The sequence below is a fragment of the Propithecus coquereli genome, unplaced genomic scaffold (genome assembly GCF_000956105.1).
Source record: "Propithecus coquereli isolate 6110/MARCELLA unplaced genomic scaffold, Pcoq_1.0 Scaffold24, whole genome shotgun sequence".
Lineage (NCBI taxonomy): Eukaryota > Metazoa > Chordata > Mammalia > Primates > Indriidae > Propithecus > Propithecus coquereli.
The window spans coordinates 2500893-2524405 of record NW_012147952.1 but is presented as its reverse complement, the minus strand read 5'-3'; the positions used below and the strand labels follow the sequence as shown (position 1 = coordinate 2524405).

General features: G+C 43.8%; 1 protein-coding gene across 1 annotated transcript in view; it reads left to right on the top strand.

The window, feature by feature from the left end:
* The first annotated feature begins 891 nt into the window (after nucleotides 1-891).
* Nucleotides 892-23513, top strand: part of LOC105811753 — a 41131-nt gene continuing 18509 nt past the window's right edge. The window contains exons 1-3 of the mRNA XM_012646033.1: nucleotides 892-1054; nucleotides 8450-8857; nucleotides 8971-9263. Coding sequence (XP_012501487.1) covers nucleotides 892-1054; nucleotides 8450-8857; nucleotides 8971-9263 — 864 coding nt within the window. The remainder of the gene's footprint in view (nucleotides 1055-8449; nucleotides 8858-8970; nucleotides 9264-23513) is intronic.

The window sequence follows — 23513 nt, the reverse complement described above, 5'->3', positions numbered from 1 at the left end:
CGGAGAAAGCGCAGGGCCTCGCCGAAGACTTGGGGGCTTTGACGGTGGATAGTGGAACCCTCAGAGGCGGCGTGGGTTCCATTCTTCAGCCGTCCACGCTGCACTCCCATTTCCAGGCTGCCACCATGTGTCACCCAGTGAGCCTCTCCCGGACGTCCCTGGTCCAGCCCCCGCTGGGCCCGACACGTCGTTGCTGGAGCCCCGCGCGAACTCTGCCGCCGTGGGGAGCGTGCGGGGCCCTCAGACCGCAGGGGGGCAACCGCATGGCAGAGGCGGTGACAGACAGCATCCCTGAACGGTAAAAGCTCGTCGAGAGGACAGGATAGAAGAAAGGGAGCGCGGGCGGGATCGTTAGGTCGGGGGCGCGTCCGAGGGGCCGGCGGCGGGAGAGGCGGGTCCGAGGCGGCGTAAAAGGACGGCGGAGCCGCTGCCCCTTCCCTGCGGCGGGATGCGGCTCAGTTCTTTCGAACCTCTCCGCCGCCGGTTCTCGGAGTTCGGTCGCATCCAAACTACAAACCAGCTATTAGGGAACCCGCAGGTGTTTTACATCGATTCCTGGATGCTTCCATTCTTGTTAGGTGAGTGAGCCGGGGCGCAGACCCTCGGAGGTCCTGCAGGCCGCCTGTCCCATGCAGCCTACGGCACTCCCCTTGCGGGCGGGCCTCGATACGGTGCCCCTTGAAATTTCCTGGAATCCTAGACTATACAGTGGTCCGGTCCGGGACGACCCAGCCCGGAATACCCCTCTCCTTCGCGACCTGAACCTCGCTTCTCCCATCGTTATTTGGTCCCTTCCTGCCGGCTGGCCCTGCGGTACGCGGGAGCGGGCTGGGGGGGCTGCCCTCGCTTCTGACTTAGCGCACCCTCCTTTTCCAAGGCGAGAACGCAGAAATGCGGAGGGTTTTCGGAAGATTGTTCGGAGTCTTAGTCGTGACTGAAAGGATCTCAAGATGCGGATTTCTGATTTACATTTATGGATGGCCATTTTTCCAGACCCTCGCGCTGCTCCTGCTTGGGACAATGTCTTTCCAGCTTTACATCCGCAGAAATCGAGGTGAGCGGTTTTGGGGGCCCTGATAGGGAAAGCTTCATTCACCCAGGGGCCCGGAAAGGTGGGTTTCGCTTCCCGCATCTTTTAGGATCACTCCAGTTCCTTAGTCTGAAGGCCTGAGACAGTTCTAAAAACAAACAATCACTAAGTCTAAAGTGTGTTTCCTGGCTTTTGAGTAGAATGAGCGACATGTGGCTGGGAAGGGAGACTGTGGCCTGACCCAAAGGTGGAAAATCTAGCATATTTGTGCACTCCAGGTTTAGAAGTTCCCTGGAAATCACGAGGGCAGCCCCCCTAGGGGACCGTCTTCCACCGAATCACTCTTGTGGGACAGCCTTGTCACGTACATACACTAGGACAGCGAATCTCAAACTGCATCCCCTCGACCAGCAGAATCGGCATCACCTAGGAACTTGTTAAAAATGCAAACTCGGAGTCCACCCCATACTCACAGAATCAGAAACCCCGGGGTTGGGGGGAGGAGGAACACAGCAACCTGTGTTTAACAAGTCCTCCAGGTGATTCTGATGCATGCCAAAGTCTGAAAATCACCGCGCTAAGGTCATCTCTACAAAGCACGCACCTGACCAGCTGCTTTCTTTTTAGCCAGAGCACGAGTGAGGAGGCTGCAAAGTTCTGCGTCGGCCTCCAGGCGCTCCGCTTAAGGTTGGGTTCTGGCGGGATCTCAGGATCACGATGGTGTTGCTTGCAGAAGGACTGTTGGCCTGGAGATCAGGAGGTCCCCACTTCTGTTTGTGCCACGAAAGGAAAGATGGGGATGAGGAGAGGGTGCAGGGGGCAGGTGTTCTTAATTCTGTAATGGTTTAAGTTATCGCAAGCTCCAGCTTTTAAGTGAAGTGCCAATGATTTTATAATAAATAATTTGCATTAGTTTTGTGTTGAGTGTTCCTTCCAGGGTAAGAAGAGGAAGAGAAAAAACATTTTCAGGGCTGGGCATGGTGGCTTGCACCTGTAATCCCAGCACTTTGGGAAGCTAAGGTGGGAAGATCATTCCAGGCCAGGAGTTTGAGATCAGCCTGGCCAACATAGGGAGACTCCTGTCTCTACAAAAAAAATGTTAAAAATTAGGCAAGTGTGGTGGCACCCGCCTGTAATCCAAGCTACTCCAGAGGCTGAGGCAGGAGGATCCCTTGAGCCCAGGAATTCAAGGTTACAGTGAACTATGATCATACCACAGCACTCCAGCCTGGGTGACAAAATGAGATCCACCTTTAAAAAAAGAAATTAAAAAAATTGTTTTTCAAGAGTGTTGGCTCAAGCCTGTAATTCTAGCACTTTGGGAGGCCAATGCAGGAGGATAACTTGAGCCTAGGATTTTGAAGATCATAGCATATGGTGAGCTATGATCTTTTTTTTTTTTTTAAAGGCTGGTCAAGTGGAGCAGTGGGGGTGGAGAAGGAACAAAGGAATCTGTAACTGGTTGTGATCAATTAGCTGTAAACACTACTGCACTCGGACCAACTGGTGAGCTATTATCTTGCTACTGCATTCCAGCCTGGACCACAGAGCAAGACTTTGTCTCTTTAACAAAAAAAAAAAAAAAAAAGAAAAAAGAAAATTAGTAGTTTTGGCTCATCACAGTGTTTGGGGGTGTGAATGAAATTTTTTTGGAAAATTCCTCAACCGCACCCCACTGCTGTTGATCCACAATCCACACTCCTCTTTCTTGCCTGGGTCCCTACCAGTAAGAGCAGAGAGTGTCAAGGAGGGAGTTGTGTGTCATGGGGGATTCTGCCCAGCAGTACAGTAGGATGAGGACAGAAATTTGCTCCCTGTTTTGAGTACCACAAGGGCTCATTGTTAGCTTTAGCAGGAGCAGTTCAGTTGTAGGAGTGAGATTCTTAGATGGCAGGTTGGAGTAAGTTGAAGAATTTAAATGGGGCTGCATGTGGAACATGTCTAAGTGGGCTTTTTTGGTAAGTAGAACTGATGGTCCTGGATGGAAAAGGCTGGATAATTTTAGTTGAGATAGTGAACAAAGAAATAGCTCGCAACGGAGAGGCTGTGGGAAGAGGGAGCTTATTACTTGCTGTAGAGAGGTTGGGGTGTGGCGGGAGGGCAGGGGTGATGCAGTGGGAGGGAGAGGCTGACAATCTAGAGGCAGAAGGAGATAACTAAAGCCTTCATGCCCTAGTGAGAGCTAGAGGGGACATAATCCAGAGCGATGGTGGAGGGAGCAGATTCTGGTAGGAACAGGAGCATAAGTAGTAACAGGAGGCAGGAAAGGTGAGGATTCAGAGTTTTATGGAGAGACTCAGTCTGCCTAAAGAGAAAGAATACTTCTATTTATATCTTGTTTGATTTCTGATTCCTTAATCTATGTCCATGAATTAACATTTCTCTAATTAAAAAACACTAAGTACTTATATACCTACTTTCATAACTAATAACTCAAAACTTATGGACTTACAAATATAATTTGCTCATTTTTTTTAACAATTGGACATATTGAATGAAACTTGTAAAATTTAAATCACAAATATATATTAGATTCTCTTCAATGCTAAACACTTTTAAAAGTAGCTAGAACATCTTAAAAATATTAACATTTAAGAGCTTACTCATGTGCCAGGTACTTTTCTGCTTTAGATGTGTCCTCTTATTTCAATATTCAAAATAACCCCTTGGATAGGCCCTCTGATTATTCCCTTGGAACTCAGATACAGAGAAACTAAGCAATTTGCACATAGTCACACAACCAGGTGTGAATCTACGCTCTTTTGCTATGTTGTCTCTTTACTATCATAGTGAATACAAAATAGATTACAGTTAAAGAAATGCTAATATCATGACTTTAAAATCGTTTCTTCATTATCTCTATATTGATTTTAATACCTGAGTGGGATGCAATGTGTTACATATGTTCCCAGAATTGCAAAAATGCTACCAGGAAATATGCTTGTACTTTCTTTGGGCTTTAGTAATTTTATAAGACCCCAAAAGAAAAACCATCTCAGACCAGTGGCTGATGGAGAAGGAAACTGGACCTTGTTTCACAGTCCAATTCTGTGAAACTTGAGCCAAAGATTAGGCTGAGTAAAGTCTAGCAACTCACTCAGTATGTCCCCGACTTAAATTTTACTTGAAATTTTAGTTTTGAAATAGTACATTGCAGAAAATTCAGAGGCTACAAAAGGGTATGTGAAGGAAAGTAACCCTCCTTCATATTCATGGCTCTCAGTCATCCAGCCCTACCCAAAAAGAAATTTTTATATGCATATTTTATATGTATGTATTTTAATGTGTGGCAGAATATTTAATACACTGTACTTTTATTTCTTGCATTTATTATTGTCAGTTAATTTTAGACGTACAAAAGAATTGCAGAAATGATGCAGAGTTTCAATATGACCTGCACCCAACTTCTACTTACGTTAGCATCTCATATAACCATAGAACATTTTTCAAAACTAAAAACTTATTTGGATTTTGCCAGTTTTTTTCACTAAGTTGGTTTTTCTGTTTCAGGATCCAATTTGGGGTCCCACATCAAGTTTAGTTTTCCTGTCTCCTTGGTGTCTTCTCATCTTTGACAGTTCCTCAGTCTTTCCTTGTTTATCATGGCCTTGACACTTTTGAAGAATTCTAGTCGGTTATTTTGTAGAGAGTACCTCAGTTTCGGTTTGTCTGATGTTTTGCCAGAATTAGATTGAAGTTATACATTATTGGGAATGATGTCACAAAGATGATGTGATTGTGCTCTTCCCAGTACATCGTATCACGGGATAGGTGATGTCAGTGTGTGCTACTGGTGATGTAGCACCAGTACTTGATCACTCGGCTAGGAAACCACTTGCCTGCATTCTTTGTTGTAAACTTATGATTTTTCCATTTGTAGTTATTAAGCATTATGGGGGAGATACTAGCCTATACAAGTATTTTGTCTCTGCTTAAACCATTACCCACTAATTTTAGCATCAGGGGTGAATTTTGTCTGAGGCAATGATTACTGTGGTATTCCAGTGGTGGTTTTCTTCTCTCCCCCCTCTTTGGTGTTCTTTTTGTTTGTTTGTTTTATTTTGTTAGGGTCTCACTTTGTTGCCCAGGCTAAAGTTGTGTTACCATAGCTTACTGCAGCCTCAAACTCCTGGCCTCAAGCAATCTTCCTGCTTCGGTCACCCAAAGTGCTAGGACTACAGGCATGAGCTACCACACCTGGCTGGTTTTGATTTTTTGGATCTGGCCTTACTGAATCACCAGTGGTGATTATCTATCTCTCATTCCTTTTACATTTATTAATGGGAATCTTTCTGTATGGAATAGTTGTTGCTTCTCACCTATTTATTCAGTTTATTTATATTGGCATGGACTTGTGTGTGTGTGTATATCTATAAATTCTTTGGAGTGTAATCCAACACTATTTGTTTTTGTTGCTCAACTTCTTCCAGCTTTGGCCATTTCTTTCAGCCTGGGAATTCTTCCATATCGTCTCCTATGTCCTTTCAATTTGTATCCATCTTTTGTTTTGAGTACATCTTTTTTGCATTACAAGATCCCAAAATATCCAAATAGAGATTCTGTGTCTATATATGCATATTTTACATGTGCACAGGTGTACTTTAATATGTGATAAGATATTTTATACATATGTATATTTTATATAAGATATGAGATAATTTTATCTTGGAGATTATTCCATATCAGTATATATATAAAAATGCTAAATAGTACAACCTGAGTTATTTGATCAGGAAAAAATAAAAAGCGAAGTAAAAATGCTGAATATTATGATAGTGTATAGATGTTATATGATTCATTTTACTGATTTCAATATGGGCATTTAGGTAACTTCTAACCTTTTGCTATTATAAGCAGTGTGAGAGGACATTTGTATTAATAGGATGAATTTCTTGCAAATGGGTTTTTGGTTTTTTTTTTGATACTTGGTCCTTTTGAGAAATGAGATATCTTTAAAAACTTTTATAGTAAAATATACACAAGTAGGAAAATGAACAAAACATAAATGTGCAGCTCAATAAATTGTTACAACTTGACCACCTGTATAACAAGCATCTAGGTTAAAAAGATAGACTATTGTCAACAAGCACCTCAGAAGTTCCTTTATAACCCCTTCCTTCCCCGTCAGTCCCCTCCTTAACAAGTGTTTCTGTGTGTGTGTGAACTTACTCCTCCTGTCTAACTGAAATTTCGTGTCCTTTGCCCAACATCTCTCCAATCCCCCCAGCATTTTACTTTCTGGCAACCATGATTTTATTCTCTATTTCTATGAGTTCCCCTTTTTTACACCCCACATATAAGTGAGGTCATGTGGTATTTGTCTTTCTGTGCCTGGTTTATTTCACTTAACATAATGTCCTTCAGGTTCATCCATGGTATCAAAAATAACAGGATTTCCATCTTTATTACAGCTGAATAGTACTCCTGTGTATATATAGTCATGTACCTCACAATGACTTTTCAGTCTATGACAGATCACACATACAAGGGTGGTCCCATCAGATAATAACAGCTGAAAAATTTGTATTGTCTAGTCGTGGCCAATGGAACACTGTAGCACAACACGCTACTCATGCGTTTGTGGAAATGTCTGCGTAAAGAAACCTGCATTGCCGCTGCCAGTTATACATTAATAAAAGCACAGTGCTTACCATTGCATTACAGTTGCCTACAGTATTTAGTGCAGTAACATTCTGCTCAGGTTTAGTGTCCTAGGGACAATAGGCTATGCCATATGGCCTAGGTGTGTGGTAGGCTATACCATCTAGGTTTGGGTAAGTACACACTACAATGTTCTTACAATGACAAAATTGCCTGACGACACATTTCTCAGAATGTATCCCCATTGTTAAGCAACACATGATTGTATTTTGATTCATTTCAGAATCTTACAAAACATATACATAGATGAATCTAATACAGTTTTAAAAATGTGTATTATCTATAGCTCCAAATTATATAGTGTTCTACAATTTGCTTTAAATGTAACAGAATGTCTGTTCATTTTACACCATCCAGGATGACATATTAAAGGTAGATCCACATTGTACACACAATTCTGTCTCTAGGAATCTTGTTTAATTCCAAAAAGGTCCAGGCACACATGTTCCAGAACGTTTTCAGAATCATTAAAATAATGAAAAATTGGTGGATATGCAAGTATCTTAATGGATATATGGATAGGCAATTTTTAAAAATGAAGTGGAGCTAAATATACTAACCACCAAAATTGCACAGAATAGTGTTGATTTTAAAATGCCTATTCAAAATTGTGTGTAGGTACGATTGAAATGGATGAAGGAAAAGGTTTGTGTTTTCTCAAAATCTTGTTTGAATCAATTGGAGATGAATGACCCATGCTGAGGACCAGCCAGACAAGAACAGCAAATTGGGAGTCTGGGATCAGGCAGCACTGGACTTAATTCCAAGGAGACCTGATTTTCCTACTGGCTTAAAGGTCTTAGAGTCCTAGACATTTGCAAACCAAAGAGGTGAATTGATTCTTTTTCACTTCCAATATTTGGCCGACCCACTGTCATCTTACCTGCATACAGGGCTCATGGATGCCACACTGGGCGAGTGAATCCTGAGTTGTGCCCATCCTTTCATTCGGCAAATTTTTATGGAGCACATTCTATGTGCAAAGCAGATTCTAGATGCAGGGGATGGGGTGGGGAAAGGAGTCCCTGTGTTCATATTTTAGTGGGTCTAATGGTGGTGACGGGAAACAGATGCATTAATGTCCTAATTAATTATGCAAGATTACTGAGTACAATACACAGTTGGATGTGTGAGAATGTAACGTGGAGAAAAGCAGGGAAGAAGGATGAAGTTGTGATTTTAAATTGGGAACCCAGAGACCAGAGGCGATGAGGAAAGTGGAACAGGGAGCAAGCTACAAAGCTGGGAAGAGAGAGACCAGCAAGTGCGAAAGGAGAGCAGGGTGGGGCGACAGAGAAATCAGGGGAGGACTCCAAGGTTTGGAGCCTGAAAATCTAGAAGGATGGGATAGCCTTGAACTGCTGTGGAGCAGACCTTCGATGTAGCAGGTGTATGGGCTGGAGGACGGGGGTGGGGGTTCCTTCAAGGTTAGTTAAAGGGAAGCCTGATGGGATGGGGAGGAGAGGCTGGGATTAAAGCCGTGAATCCAGAGTCTGCAAAGGGATGTTATTTAACGCGGGAAGAATGCAGAGAGCACCAAGAAGTTAAGTGGATCCGACTGGGAGAGAAGGTGGGGAGCCAGGCCCAAGGCCCCACCTGCTCACTCCACTGCCCCTGCGTTGTTCCCAGGGTGGGGGAGGGGTGGTCAGGGGTGGGACGGGATGGCGGGTGTTGCGCCCCAAGGTCGCTCTTCCTGTTTCTCGGCCACGTGCGGAGATAGGAGGACGTGTTCCAGCCTTCCTGGGATCGATCCTTAAGGGAGCCTCCCCCACCGCCTCTCATACCTTCTCGCCCTTCGGGCCCAAACCAAGCTGCGGTCCCATTCATGGAACCTGAGCCATGTCCTGCTTCAAGTGGGCCGGGCCGGACCGCAGGGTGGTGACCGTCATCCTCTGGCAGTCTGCGGTCCGGACGCCGGCGCCTCCAATAGCCCGAGCGAGGAGACCCATGGGGTCCTTGTGGGGGTCCGCACTGAGTGTGTAAGTGGGAACCCTGTGGGTCTCTACCCCGCTCCGCCCCTGCGTCCTGCTGCGCTCCCCGCCGGTCAAGGTGGTCCTCGGTGCCGCGCCAGCCCAGCGACCCAGCGACTGGCGCAGGGACTGCAGCAGCGAGGCTGCCCATGGGGGCGGCGCCCGGGACTCCAGCGCAGCGCCGGCGGCCGAGCGGGCACCCTCTCGGCTTGCGGGGACCTCATCTAGCTGGGTCCCATCACTCCGCCTCCCAGCTCCGCAGTCCGCGATTCCCTTTGAAATAAATCCTGCAAAGCGCGCTCTTCCCAGAACCGCACTTCGAACTCCGTGTCTGGTCCCGAAGCGTCGTTTCCCTTGATAGCCGGCGGCTGCCGTGCGCGCCGCGGGACCGCGCTCCCGAGAAGGGCCGAGAGTCTGCGGCCTCTCTGTGGAGCATTCTTCTCCTGAAGGAAACGCAATCCCCAGTTTCTCCCCCAAAACGCACTATTCGTGAGCGAGTTCTGGCTGCGCCCCTCCCCGCCGGAGGCTGCAACCCCCGAGCCCTCCCCGCGGCCGGTCCTGCGGCTCCGCGCGCTGTCGGCGACACCGGGCAGACTTCCAGGGCTCCGCGTGCTGCCTTTTCTTGCCGTTTCTCTCACTAGGACACGGGGGCCTCCCAGGTAGGTTCATCCGAGAAGTCCAGCCCTGCGGACCCTGGAAGGGGAAGGAGTCAGCCTCAACTCGGCAATTCCTTGCAAGGAGCTCAATGCACACTCGGCCTCTTCATTCATTTAACCTCTTTACCGACTGCGTCCTGTCTCTTCTAAACCCCTCCCTCACTCTCCTCGTTAAGGAGTGTAATAGTGTATGTTTAACTTCGGAAATTTGCAAAGTTCAGAGTTCTTCCAGGGGAGGAGCTTAGTCTATACGGGAGATTCTAATAATTGGAGGAATTCTTGCCAAAGGAAATGGAACTGTTCAATCCTTGAGAAACGCTGCCTGTCGGAAGCCTGAGCCTGTCCTTCCACTTATCCCACGTGATCCTGGATAAAATCCCCCCTCCCTCCACCCCAGCGTGTTGAGTGTGTCATCCTCTTCTCCTGCCCAGTACCACTTGTTCCCTAGGAATGCCTGCCTTGCCGTCCGTCTACTTGTATGGGACCCCGGTTTCTGTTGCTTAAAATGGCTGTTTCTCTAACATACCTTAACATTTTGCAAAAGGGAATTTTTGCTAGCATATCGAAGGCCAGCATGTCAGTCCAAGTTTGAACCATCTTTTTTTTTTTGAGACAGTCTCACTTTCTTGCCTGGGCTAGAGTGCTGTGGTGTCAGCCTAGCTCACAGCAACCTCAAACTCCTGGGCTCAAGTGATCCTCCTGCCTCAGCCTCCAGAGTAGCTGGGACTACACGTGTGAGCCACTGCGCCGGGCCTGAGCCATCATTTTTAAGCTGTGAAGACTGGAGTTATTTCAACAAATCATTTGGAGAAACTTAATCAAATGTTAAAGGTCATTTCTGCTGTAGGACTAGGTTGCAAGTATCCTAGATGATCTCCTAGGACATCTGGCCATTTCATGAGCTCTGCTTCCCACCCCACCCCCCGGCATTTTCCAATAATGATTTTTTTAAAAGAAGGAGCACTTAAAAGCATATGCATTGGCATTGTGCAAGAATAAATTTCAACGTTTCTCCTATTATAATGTTAGCAACAAGGCTGGTGAGTGTATAAATTGGTTCAACCTTAGTGGAACACTATTTGGCAATACCTCATCCGTTAAAAATGTACAGAGTCCTGCAATTCTACATTTGTAATTTTATCCTATAGTTTTACTCCCACTCGAAAGAAATAACATTTACAAGGATATTTATTTCGATAGCATTACTGACACAAGCAAAAGATAGAATACTAGGTAAATATTCATGAAGAATAGAAAAATACATATTTAAAAAATAAAAAGCAATGAAAAAGACAAAAGTCTTTATCCTCATGAAATTTATATTTTAGTGAGAGAAAGAAAAATAAATTTGTAGTATCTCAAATGAAGTGCCAAAGGGAACAATCCTCAATGTAAAAAGGATGCAAACTATGTTATATGTGTGTTAAAATATATATGCAGTATGTATTTTTTTAAAAAAATTCACTAATTTTTTTTAGCGAGGTGGGTCTTGCTCTGTCACCCAGGCTGGAGTGCAGCGGCTCAATCATAGCTCACTGTATCTTAGACTCCTAGGCTCAAGCAATACTCCGGCCTCAGCCTCAGTAGCTGCTGGTACTACAGGAGTAGTGCCACCATGCCTGGCTAAAATTTTTTTATTTTTTATGAAGACGGAGTCTTTATGTTACCTAGGCTGATCTTGAACTCTTGGCCTCAGGAGATCCTCTGGCCTCAGGCACCCAAAGTGCTGGGATTATAGGGTGAGCCACCACATGAGGCTTAATATGTATATATTTCTATTTGCATAGAATAGCTTTGAAAAGATACAGTGGTTAATTGAGAGAAAAGGGAGGGAAAGAGACTTCACTATATAGCCTTTTTGGGCATGTATATTACCTATTTAAAATAATGTTAATGCATATGTGATGGTATTCATTTGCAACCTAGATCTCTGAATTAAGTCCTCACACCCACTCCCTTTTAGGATCTGATGGGATTACCATAGTGCTAGAAAGATAAAAATCTCAAAAAGTTACATATGCCAGAAGTGTATAATAATTTGAATTAAAATGTAAAGTTTAGGCCGGGCGTGGTGGCTCACGCCTGTAATCCTAGCACTCTGGGAGCCTGAGGTGGGCGGATTGTTTGCGCTCAGGAGTTCGAAACCAGCCTGAGCAAGAGCAAGACCCCGTCTCTACTAAAAATGGAAAGAAATTAATCGGACAACTAAAAATACATAGAAAAAATGAGCCGGGCATGGTGGCGCACGCCTGTAGTCCCAGCTACTCGAGAGGCTGAGGCAGAAGGATTGCTTGATCCCAGGTGTTTGAGGTTGCTGTGAGCTAGGATGATGCCATGGCACTCTAGCCCAGGCAACACAGTGAGACTCTGTCTCAAAAAAAAAAAAAATGTAAAGTTTAAATGTCTAATATCAATTTTTATAACCCACATAAGTATAGTGTGATAATAAATCTTACAACCATTCTGATGTATCTGGTTTTTTTTTGAGACAGGGTCTTACTTTGTTGCCTGGGCTAGAGTGCAGTGGCGTCATCATAACTCACTGCAACCTTACACTCCTGGGCTCAAGCCATCCTTCTGCCTCAGGCCTCCAGAGTAGCTGGGACTACAGGTGTGTGCCACAAGGCCCGGCTAAATTTTCTATTTTTTGTAGAGATGGTCTCCCTCTTGCTCAGCTGGTCTCAAACTCCTAGCCTCAAGCAATCCTCCATCTTGGCCTCCCAAAGTGCTAGGATTACTGGTGTGAGCCACTGCTTCCAGGCCTTGATTTGGTCTTGATCAGGAAAATGGTGGGGGCAGTTTTAGAGGGTTCTGTTAGGCCTTCCCCACTCTAATTTCCCCACAGGAGTGGCATCAATGTTGAGGTCAGGCCAGCTCCCAAGAATCTCTATTCCAATTATATATTTGGGAGCTGGGGGAAATGATCACCAAGTGGGTTATGGAACCAGTGGACCTACTGTGAGCTAGATCTTGGCCAGGACTCCATTTACTACCTGATCGCTGTATGTCCTCCAAGAGAGGAGTCATGATGATGCTGTGAGTCTATAGGTATCAATGTCAACTGGGACCTTGTGTCCAGTAGTCTATAACATTTGGGTAATTCTCTTTTCCCAGTGCACATTACCTGAAGAAAATTACTATATGCTCCCTTGGGGGGAAGGACGTGCGGATCGTTACCATGTACTGCTACAGTATTGCTAGGTCTTTCCTCCTGTGGATCTGGCCTCTCCTTCAGTCATTGAGTTTCAGGTCTGAAAACTAGGCAAGGGAGCAGAAATTTTTACTTACTGCCCCTGTCTTCTTAATCATCCAGCCTTGAATTCTTTGATGGACAAATTAAGTAGTACTTTTGTTGGCTGCCCAGATAGTTTGCCCCTAAAGACACCATGTTTCATTAACCATTTCTATAACTCGCTAGTAGTCAGGTTCCCCTGTGAAGCTGACCCTGGGACCCTGCCTCTTTATTGTGATGATTGTGTCTTCCTCCCATCTGAGGGTTGAGTGGTATCCCCTGGCCTTACTGTTTGAGGGAGAGTTCCTGTCATGCAGATTGCTATCAGAGACCACAGTTTTATGATGACAGCTGCTACTGTCAGTCCTGGCCCACAGAGAAGAGGCACTACTGAACTTAGTGGTATTGGTGACCTTCTCACCAGCACATTCCTTATTGCTTTGGTAAGCAATATATTTTCTGGGCACTCTTACGGATTTTCAGCCTTAACTATTCATAGTATATTGTCTATAGCAAACTCACTTCTTTAAAACTTTTCATTGTTCCCACTTTTGCTACAATCTTGGCATTTCTACCCCCCCCTTAACGGGGGCCATTGTTTTTTCCATGCTTTGGGAGCAATCCTAGTGGTAGGACTGCATGTCTTGTCAGGGCAGTAAATCCTGAAACCACCATTTGGTTCTTTAAAATATTTATATATTGTTCTTTGGCACGAGAAATTCTGTATGGTCATCTTTGTAATTATTTTTAGAAAATAAAAGAGGTGTGATTCTCAGTGCTTAATTGATAAAAGTTTATAAGTGATACTGTCTGTTTGTATCCATTGAAGTACAGAAAAAAAAATTAGTAATACTATGCATTATCTCAGGTATAAATGAGGGCAACAGGTCTCTTTATCATCAGCTTCTCTTTTTCTTCATAATTCTGAATTTTGATATAGTTCATGAAAAGAAGTCCTCAAGGGCAGAGAACTAAGTAATCAGTGTGGTTAATATCTAATTATTACCAATATCCATCTTATGTAAACTACATAGTGACTTTTTGGAGTTCTGAATTTTTCCTTCACTGCTTTAAAAAAAAATTGAATGAATTCATTTAGGACCAAACAAGAAAAAGTATTTCTTATTTCCTGACACATTCTGCTGTGGTCTGACTGCAGGATAAGGCTGGGAGTGGGTACAGAATTCTCTCACTGGCTACTCAAATGGATTGTAAGTCTTGCCTCTTTGAATAGTTTTGCCAAATCATGCAGATAGATGAGCCTAATAGCTTTTCCTTTTGCCCTTTCCCTTTCTAAATATGGTTATCTACAGGAAATGTGCTCTGGAAATCAGCCTAAAAACTGAGACAAAAGGCCTTTACACTTTATCTTTTAAAAAACTAGCTGGGAATAAAATTAAGATTGAGCGCCATCTGGTGGCTAACTTTGGGATCAACTCTTGGAAGTAGGAAATGACCAAATTTGGAAAGCCATAATTCTTTAAAAAATAATATAAAATGAATCATAAAATAAGCATGAAAAAGGCATGGAGGCCTAACCAGTAGAGTCAATTGCCAAGACGTTAAAATAAGATGAATAAAAAGCAACATTGTCTTTCTATGGCAAAACAAGCCTATGGGAATTTCAAGAGTGGGATATTTATATTACAAAGTAACAGACACAATTCTTCATTGGTAGTCCTCGAAAAGAGGAAGGCCAGGAGTGGTGGAGAGGCCTGATAATCCAAGAGAAAGGGCAGCTAGAAGAGTAGACCTGTAGTTTAAAGTCTGAGCCTGGCAGAGGAGACTGCTGTCAACCTGGCAATGTTTCTAAGAGTGCCAGAGAGGGGTGCCTGAGAGGATGGGGGCTGGGCTGGGAAAGTGTTGACCCTCCTTTTACTGCAGTTATCAGAAAGAAAAATGGAAATAAATGAGGTAAACATTCAACTCCAAAAATTAGAGAGAAAACAGAATAATCTTCAAGAAACATAAACTTTAAAGGAAATAAAAGGTTAAAGCAGAAGCCAATGGAATAAGAAACACAAACAAAACGGAATAAACAAAAACAAAAGCTGGTTCTTTACAAAGACTAGTAAGACTTGAGTCCATATGGATACAAATAAGTGACTGAATAAATAAATGAGGGAGAACAGACAAATCTCCCATGCAGACGAATTCCAAATAATTTATGCAGATACTCTGCCCTCACAGAGGTGGAGGATAACTCCTGGTTCCTTTATTAAGTATGAGCTGTACATAGTGACTTCCTTCAAAAGGTTACAGTGAGGAAAGGAGAGCGATGTGTGACTTCACAGTGGAGAAGTCTGACAAACCACCTCCACTAGATGATCAAGGTCAACATTAAAAGTGAAGTCAGTCATGCTGATGGCATGTACCTTTGGTATGATGTGATGAAAAATGGCACTTACCTCTGTGGTCCTCCTCAAAACCCCAAACCCCAGTCAAATCATGAGAAAAACACCAGACAAACGCCATTAAAGGGGCATCTTACAATATACCTGACTAGTATTCCTCAACAGTGTCAAGGTCATCAAAAACAAAAAAAGTCTAAGAACCTGTCATAGCCAAGAGCCGAAGAAGACAGGATGACTAAATATAATATGGCATCATGGACGGGATCCTCAAACAGAAATAGGACATTAGGTATAAGGAAGCTAGGGAAATCAGAATTAAGTATGGACTCTAGTTAATACTATATCAATACTGGCTCATCACTTGTAACAAATAATTCATACTATTAATAATATGTTAATAATAGGGAAAATGGGTATGGGATAAATGGATACTCTCTACTATCCTCACAATTTTTCTGTAAATCTAAAACTATTCAAAAATTAAGTTTATTTAAAAAATAAAAGATTACTCTAGGTGTGGTGGTACATGCCTGTAGTCTCAGCTACTTGGGAAGATGAGACAGGAGGATTGCTTGAGCCCAGGAATTTGAGAGTTTGAGGTTGCTGTGAGCTATGATGACACCACTCACTGCACTGTAGCTGGGGCAACAGAGCGTGACTGTCTCAAAAAAAAAATCCTAAAAATAGAACTATCATATGACCCAGCAATCCTAGTGCTAACTATATACCCAAAAGAAAGGAAATCAGTGTATTGAAAAGATATCTGCACTCACATGTTTATTGCAGCACTATTCCCAATAGCAAAGATTTGAATCAACCTAAGTGTCCATCAATAGATGAATGGATAAAGAAATTGTGGTACATACACATAAAAAGGAATATTATATAACCACAAAAAGAATGAAATCCTGCTGTTTGCAACAGTGCGGACAGAACTGGAGAATATTATGTTAAGTGAAATAAGCCAAGCACAGAAGGACAAATCTCACATGTTCTCACTCATACACGGTAACTAAATATTAAAACAAACAATTTCATGGACACAGAGAGGAGAACAAAGTTTACCACAGGCTGGTAAGGGTAGTGTGTAGGGGGGATAAAGTGGGGATGGGTAATGGGTAAAAAAAATATAGTTAGCCAGATAGAATGAACAATATTTGATAGCACAACAAAGTGACTATAATCAACAATAAGTTAGGGTATTTATTATTTTTTTATTTTATTTTTTTAGGCATGTGCCACCATGCCCGGCTAATTTTTTTTTCTATATATTTTTAGTTGTCCAGCTAATTTCTTTCTATTTTTAGTAGAGACGGGGTCTGGCTCTTGCTCAGGCTGGTCTCGAACTCCTGAGCTCAAACGATCTGCCCGCCTTGGTCTCCCAGAGTGCTAGGATTACAGGCGTGAGCCACCACGCCCGGCCAGGAATATTCTTTCTTATCTACAAAAGTTTCCTGGGACGTTAATAATCCTAGTCACACCTATCTAGTACAAAAAATACTATGAAAAGCTGAACCAACCTTTTATAGTTCTTAACCTTTTGCCATCTTGGAGCAAGCAAAGAAGGCTTTCTTGACAATAAATACTAATCCTGATATATATTTTTTAAATTTATTTTTTATTGGAACACATTTTCAATCTTTAAATTAGTCTCTATGTAGAACTGAAGGCAGAGCACTGAAAACACTTGTTGCCCTTAAGCTACAAGGGCAAAAAGACAGGTTTCAGACAGGGCCTCTGAGGCTAAGGCTCCTGGACACTGTCCCACCCCCCTGCACGAAGGTCCAGATCACAAAGATCACATAGTTCGAGAAACAGGTTCTTGGACAGTCTCCTGACCTATTTCGAGTGATTGCATGGTTCCTTAGTCTGTTCATCACTGTGGGTGAAAAGCAAGCACTGGAATTAGTATCCTCTGTTTCAAGCAATTTCATGGTTTCCAGGTTAAGCATCACTGTGCCTGGGAAGGAGCATGGAACTGGGCAAGTACCCCGCACAGAAGAACATACAGTATACACAGGGAAAGTGACCCCACAGAAACCACTGCTGAGGCTACCATACTGGTCACCCTGGAGCAGACTACCTGCATTAGAATCACCCAGAACACCCATAAAATGATGGCTAACATTTATCAAGTACTTTCCATGTATTCTAAGTGCTTTAGTGTATTCATTCCTTTAATCCTTAGGAAAAACCTGTGAGTAGTCTATCATTCACCCCATTTTACAGGTGAGGAATAGAGAGGTGAAGCAGTTTGCCGGTACGCTTAACCCATGGAGGGAAGGGAGGTTGTGCAGGACAATTGGCATTTTTACAGTGTTCCTGGGTTCATTCTAAGTTTGAGAATCACTGAGTACAGGTCCTTCCAGACTGGAGTTTTATCACAGCAAGTGAGGGCCAGTTGGCCTCTTTCCCAATCCCTGAAAAGGGAAATTCACATGGGCTAGGAGATCTTCAAACCGAGTCCAGCCCCTTCCCTGGGTTTTCCAACTGCCTCCCACAGTGCTTCATTCCAGGGCCTTCAGGATTACCCTGGAAACCCAGGAATCCTAGCATGACGGATGTGAAGGAGTCTCAGTCCTGTGGGAGGAAGTGACGGAAGTAAAAGAGGATGGATTCCTTAGCACAGCCTGGGTCTGTAGCACTCAGAGCTGGGCACGTGAAGCCCCTTACCTCCAGACTGTTCCCTTTGGGATCTCCCTACCAAGATGTGAATCAGCTTTTTGGGCACATTTCCAGCATTAGCGCCTCCTAGAGATAAGGATCTCAACCTTGCCCTCAGAATCTGGCTCTCCCATGTACAGTAGGACTTTGAATTCCCAGTGGAATACCAGGAGGGAGACTGTTTGGGCCTGTGTAGAAGGGAAGATTCCTGAGGTTTGACCAAATGGGGTAAGGCTGGAAGGAGACTGGGTGGAGACAGGAAGGTCATCACTGGGATCCTGGCCTGTAGGACACTAGATACTGCCTTAGGTCTCAGGTGGGCCTTGGAGACAAAGGAGGGGTGGAGTAGTAAAGACTCCAATGTACTCACCAAATACGTTTTCCAGCAGACCTGAAGCACTGATGGTTTCAGAGAGAGCCTAAACCTGCATCGGTGAGTCAAATATACAAAAGGAGCCCCTTTCTGGGATGGAAACACTTCTCATTGGCTCCTGTGCCATGCAATCAACAGAGGGCCACCATCAGGCTGGATGCCATCACTTGCACCAGGCTACGATCTGAAATTAGAGAGAATCCTTTGTGGACAGGAAGGACAAGACTGCTCTGGGTGGGCCCATAGCATCAGGTTAGTTCCTTAAGCCCTGTCCCCTCCAGGGGCACTGGCACACTGGCTCCCTCAGACCCACGCCGGCCAACACAGGGTCTCAGCAGTGCCTATCTCCAATCGCCAGCCAGCCCATTTGGTGCTCACACAGTTAGGCATGGTGGCTTACACCTTATAATCCCAGCACTTTGGGAGACCGAGGCTGGAGGATCAGGAGGATGGCTTGAGGCCAGGAGTTCGAAACCAGCTTGGGCAACAGAGTGAGACCCTACCTCTACAAAAAAATTTTTTTTAATTAACTGGGTATGGTGGTATGCACCTGTATTCTCAGGAGGCTAAGCCCAGTGGCTGGAGCGAGCTATTATTGGGCCACTGAACTCCAGCCTGTGTGACAGATTGAGATTCTGTCTAAAAAAATAAAAAAATAAATAAAAATTTTAAAAGCCAATTTAAATACTCTATCTAGCTAGTGAAATAAATTGTATGTGTGTTTAAAGGACAGGACTCTTCTGGTATGAATCAAACACAACAAATCACATCAAATCCCAAAGAGTCTAGTTTTCTTATATATTTGTAAACAAAAAATTCACTTAATATATAGTGACCACAGATTCCCAAATGTGGAATTTAGAGGCTTCTTTGCCCTTCATAAGGTCACCAATCCTTGAGAAAGTGGTTCTAACTGAATAAGGCTCCTCTCCCTCCCAGGTACTTCAAGTGAATTCTATGTCTTATTCAGAACCTCCCCTACCCCCTCCCCCCCCCACAAATATCACCCTGTTGTTCTTACCACCAAGGTGGATTTACTTTACAAAATAAACATGGAGAGAGTCTCTCTCTTCCATCAAGATCTCAGTTTGGTTGGGTAGACTATGGTAATCTCTGACACACATCTGCTCTGTCTTGAAAATGAAAACAAGATAAGTGGCTGGGAAATCACAATTAAGGAAGAAAAAATAAAACATCACCATTTTATAGTTATTTCTTAATTACTGTCTCAGGTTTGCTGCTTTCTCTTATGTACAGTACACTGCAAAGTTGTTTTTTTTTTTTTTTTGAGACAGAGTCTCACTCTCTTGCCTAGGCTAGAGTGCCGTGGTGTCAGCCTAACTCACAGCTCACAGCAACCTCAAACTCCTGGGCTCAAGCAATCCTTCTGCCTCAGCCTCCCGGGTAGCTGGGACTACAGGCATGCGCCACCATGCCTGGCTAATTTTTTTTTTTTTTTCTATTTTTACTTGTTTGGCTAATTTCTTTCTATTTATTGTAGAGACGGGGTCTTGCTCTTGCTCAGGCTGGTCTCGAACTCCTGAGCTCAAGCAATCATCCTGCCTCGGCCTCCCAGAGTGCTAAGATTACAGGCATGAGCCACCACACCCGGGGCAACTGCATAGTTTTAAAGAGCTGAAGGAGCATCTTTTGTGTAAAAAATTTAAAAAATCAGCACTGGGTCCATGAAATGGGTGGATATGGGGATACTGCAGCAGTGCAGAGATGAGCTGAATCTCGACACATTATTTTTGCACTCTCTCAGGCACAATGTGCCATTAAGAACTGTTCTGTTTGCCAGCAAAAGAGACAGAGACTGCCTTAGGCTATGGGACAGATTCCCTGGTGGGAAGGCCCTGAACACAGCTGGCAAGTAAGGCTGGTGCTGGTAGCCCTGGGGGGCTACAAATGGGTCTTGACAGGAATAGACACTGACTGTGGAGTGGGTTTTGCTTACCCAGTGAAAGATACAAATGTCCAGGGTGCCAGAAAAAAAAAGAACAGAAGATACTGCATGAATTTGGATGGCTGACTGCCATTTCTTCAGACCAAGGAACACACTGTGCAGCTCATAATATCCAACAATCGAAAGAGATATCCTCCTCAAAATAATAGCTTGATAGAGAAGTGGAAAGGGCAATTAAAACACTGGTTGTCTAAAACAGGGGGAGATAAAAGCGTGAAGAGCTGGCCTACATACCTTCATGAGTGTGTGCTCACACTTAGCATGAATGGGACTAAAGGAGTGTCCCTACTAGATTTTTTTGTTTTTCTGGTTGATCTGTGGAAGAGGGGATGGGGAGGATCCTGGTATGATTATGCAGTTCTTGCCAAGGGAGAAGTAGACTGGTATAATGACGATATTTTTTCTTTAGTCTCCAAATCACATCAAAAATTTTTTTTTCCCCTACCTGATGCAGTAGTCCTAGGACCAGGAAATGCTGGAAGCAGGGATGATTTCTAAGCAAGAAACTCTAACTATGTTTTTAAACATCATGTCAGAATTCCTAAGGACCTGATGAGATGGATTGTATCTTCATCACACCTGGCAAAATTGGGGCTAAGAGCCAATACAGTGAAGCTATATTGCCTAGTGGTAAAATCGGCTTAACCCTACCCTATATGAATGGAAAGGGACTGAGGGTGAGACACTAGACTAGTACTGCTGCCAGCAATCTGGACCGGCACAGTGGCTGAACCATATCTATGTTTTAATATGTATGTATGTACGTATTTGTTTGTTTGAGACAGGGTTTCCGCTCTGTTGCCCAGGCTGGAGTGCAGTGGTACAATCATAGCTCACTGCAGCCTCGAACTCTTGGGCTCAAGCAATCCTCCTGAGTGAGTGGCTGGGACTACAGGTGTGCACCATCGTGCATGGCTAATTAAAAAAATATTTTTTTGTAGAGACAGCATCTCACTATGTTGCCCAGGCTGGTCTCAAACTCCTGGCCTCAAGCCATCCTCCTTGCTCGGGCTCCCAAACTGCTGGGATTACATGTAGGAGCCACTGTGCAGGCCTAACGTCCTTCCCAAAGGTGAAAAAGTTTGGGTAAAGTAAATTACATTAACAACTCAAAAGAGCCTCAGAGCAAGAGATGAGATTGTGTTTTAGCTTAATTATTCCAGATACCTGAAAGGGTGAAGCTATATGTTTGCTGAGATCACTCACGTTTTTAGAAACTGACATGATTACTTATGCAATATGACGATGGACTAGACTAATTATTACTGATTGAATGGGATTCAGTATCTTTTGAATTATAGATTCTTTTGCTGTAATGGATGTGTGTTTGAAAACCAGGGATGGCCTCAGGTATTGTTTTATATATATTGGTTTTCTTTCTTAGTTAGTTAACTCCTATAGTCCTTGTTACAGTCTTTTGTTATAATGTTGGGTATATTAGGCCTCAGGAAACAGAATCTCTCTGACTTTCACCTGCCCCCAGGCAGGACTCTAATCTTCCCCCACCTTTCTAATTATGGGTCCTAAAACCCTCATTCCAGAGAGAGTCCCACCCAATACCCTGAAGGCTAATCACATTTCCATGAGGTCCTCCACAAAAACCCAAGAGAACTGAGCTCAGAGAGCTGAACACAAGATTTCCGGAGGGTGGTACACTCTGGGAGGGCCTGGAAGCTCCTCGCCTCTTTCCCCGTATCTTACCCATACCTTGCCCTAGGAGCATCTCTTCATCTGTATCTTTTGTAATATCCTTTGTAATGTCTGGTAAATGTAAAAAAATAGATAACTAAATATTGGTATCTTATCATTAGGAGTGACACTCACTCATTAGGAGTGAGAGTCCAACATCTCACTTGTTTCATTAATGGTTCTAATATTTAGCAGGGTCTGTTACGTAAGTAAATCAGGCTTTTCGGTATTATACCTTGATCACAATTGGTCCTTGGATTTTTTCCCAAAACAGATTCCTCATCCTCTCTTTTGCTTCAAAGTTTACTTTGCTTCTTATAACAAGTGCTACGCTCAACACTCCAAAATAATCTTTTATCTTAACACATAGCATTCTTTTTCTCATTGCTTTTTTTATGCATTTTCCATAAAGCTGACTAATACTGAAAAAGAGATGAGTATTGCTACCCATAAAACTATTCTCTATCTTTAGAAGCATTTTTCTTAGAACAAATATATTACTAGGCATTGATGGCGAGAGACTTTCAAATGCTCAATTCACCCAGAGGAACTGAGATAACAAAATTTTCACTTTGTACTCCCACCAACAAAGTTTCTTTCATTTCAGACCAACTCTCCAAGTGTACTACTCTCACAGGGTAATCCTGTCTTTTAGTTGTGGTGATGCCACAACTGCTAGGCCACTTGTATTAAGTCCAGGGTAACTGAGAAAAGCTTACTCAAATTTCTCTCAGCAACAGCCCTTATTCTCCAGTCCCACCTCCCCCAAACCCAGCTTGCAGTGACCAATTGCATCTTTCCTGCCCAACTGATTCCTTCTTTGGTGTCGACACAGTTTCTACTTCATTCTTCTCTGAAAATCAAAATTGTTTTGGGGTTTCTGATGAGGACTTATCTTACTTCTTTCCATATCTCAAATGCCTATGCAGAAGAACAGAATAGGCACTGATTAGAAATTTACTATTAGACAAATCTTTTTTTTTTTTTTTGGAGACAGAGTCTCACTCTGTTGCCCTGGCTAGAGTGCTGTGGTGTCAGCCTAGCTCACGGCAACCTCAAACTCCTGGGCTTAAGCAATCCTTCTGCCTCAGCCTCCCGAGTAGCTAGGACTACAGGCATGTGCCACCATGCCCGGCTAATTTTTTCTATATATTTTTAGTTGTCCAGATAATTTCTTTCTACTTTTTAGTAGAGATGGGGTCTCGTTCTTGCTCAGGCTGGTCTCAAACTCCTGACCTCAAGCGATCCTCCCGCCTTGGCCTTCCAGAGTGCTAGGATTACAGGCATGAGCCACCACGCATGGCCCAATTAGACAAACCTTAACACCCACTCAACCGAAGGGTCTTAGAAATTTGTTCTGCACCATTTTATTCAAAGTACACTAAAGCCCTGCACACTCAAGGGTGGGAGCTAAATGCATACTCTTGCCCTAAAGTGGGCCAGTCTCTGGGATGCACAGGTATTCCCCAACCAGTGGGGGCATTCTGCCTCTCAAATGATTCTGCCTCTAGCAGCAGCAGGAGTTAGAGGTAATTATGTCTTGGTCTAGCTGAGGTTGTAAGCTCATTCCAAAATCTGCCCTGCTCACTCAGAGCCCGGATACCACTGGCCTCCTAGGTCAGTAGGCAGCATCCAATGTTTGAAATAAACCATTCCAGGTTTTTGACTCTGCTTCCCTGCCAGTGTCAGCCAGAGGAACTCTTGTCCCTGCTCTGGCCCTGGCTGGTCCTGGTTCCACTCTGGCTCATTTGCTTAAATACCTTACCTGGGATAGCTCATGTTTAGTGTGTGCCTCCAGCCTGTGCTTACCAAGGAAATGCCCCCAGAACAGCTTTACCTATTCCTGCCCATCAGTCCCTGGTTGAGCATTGGCACTGTAAATACCTGCTCAGTAGAATCTTCAAACCTTTAGGTCTCA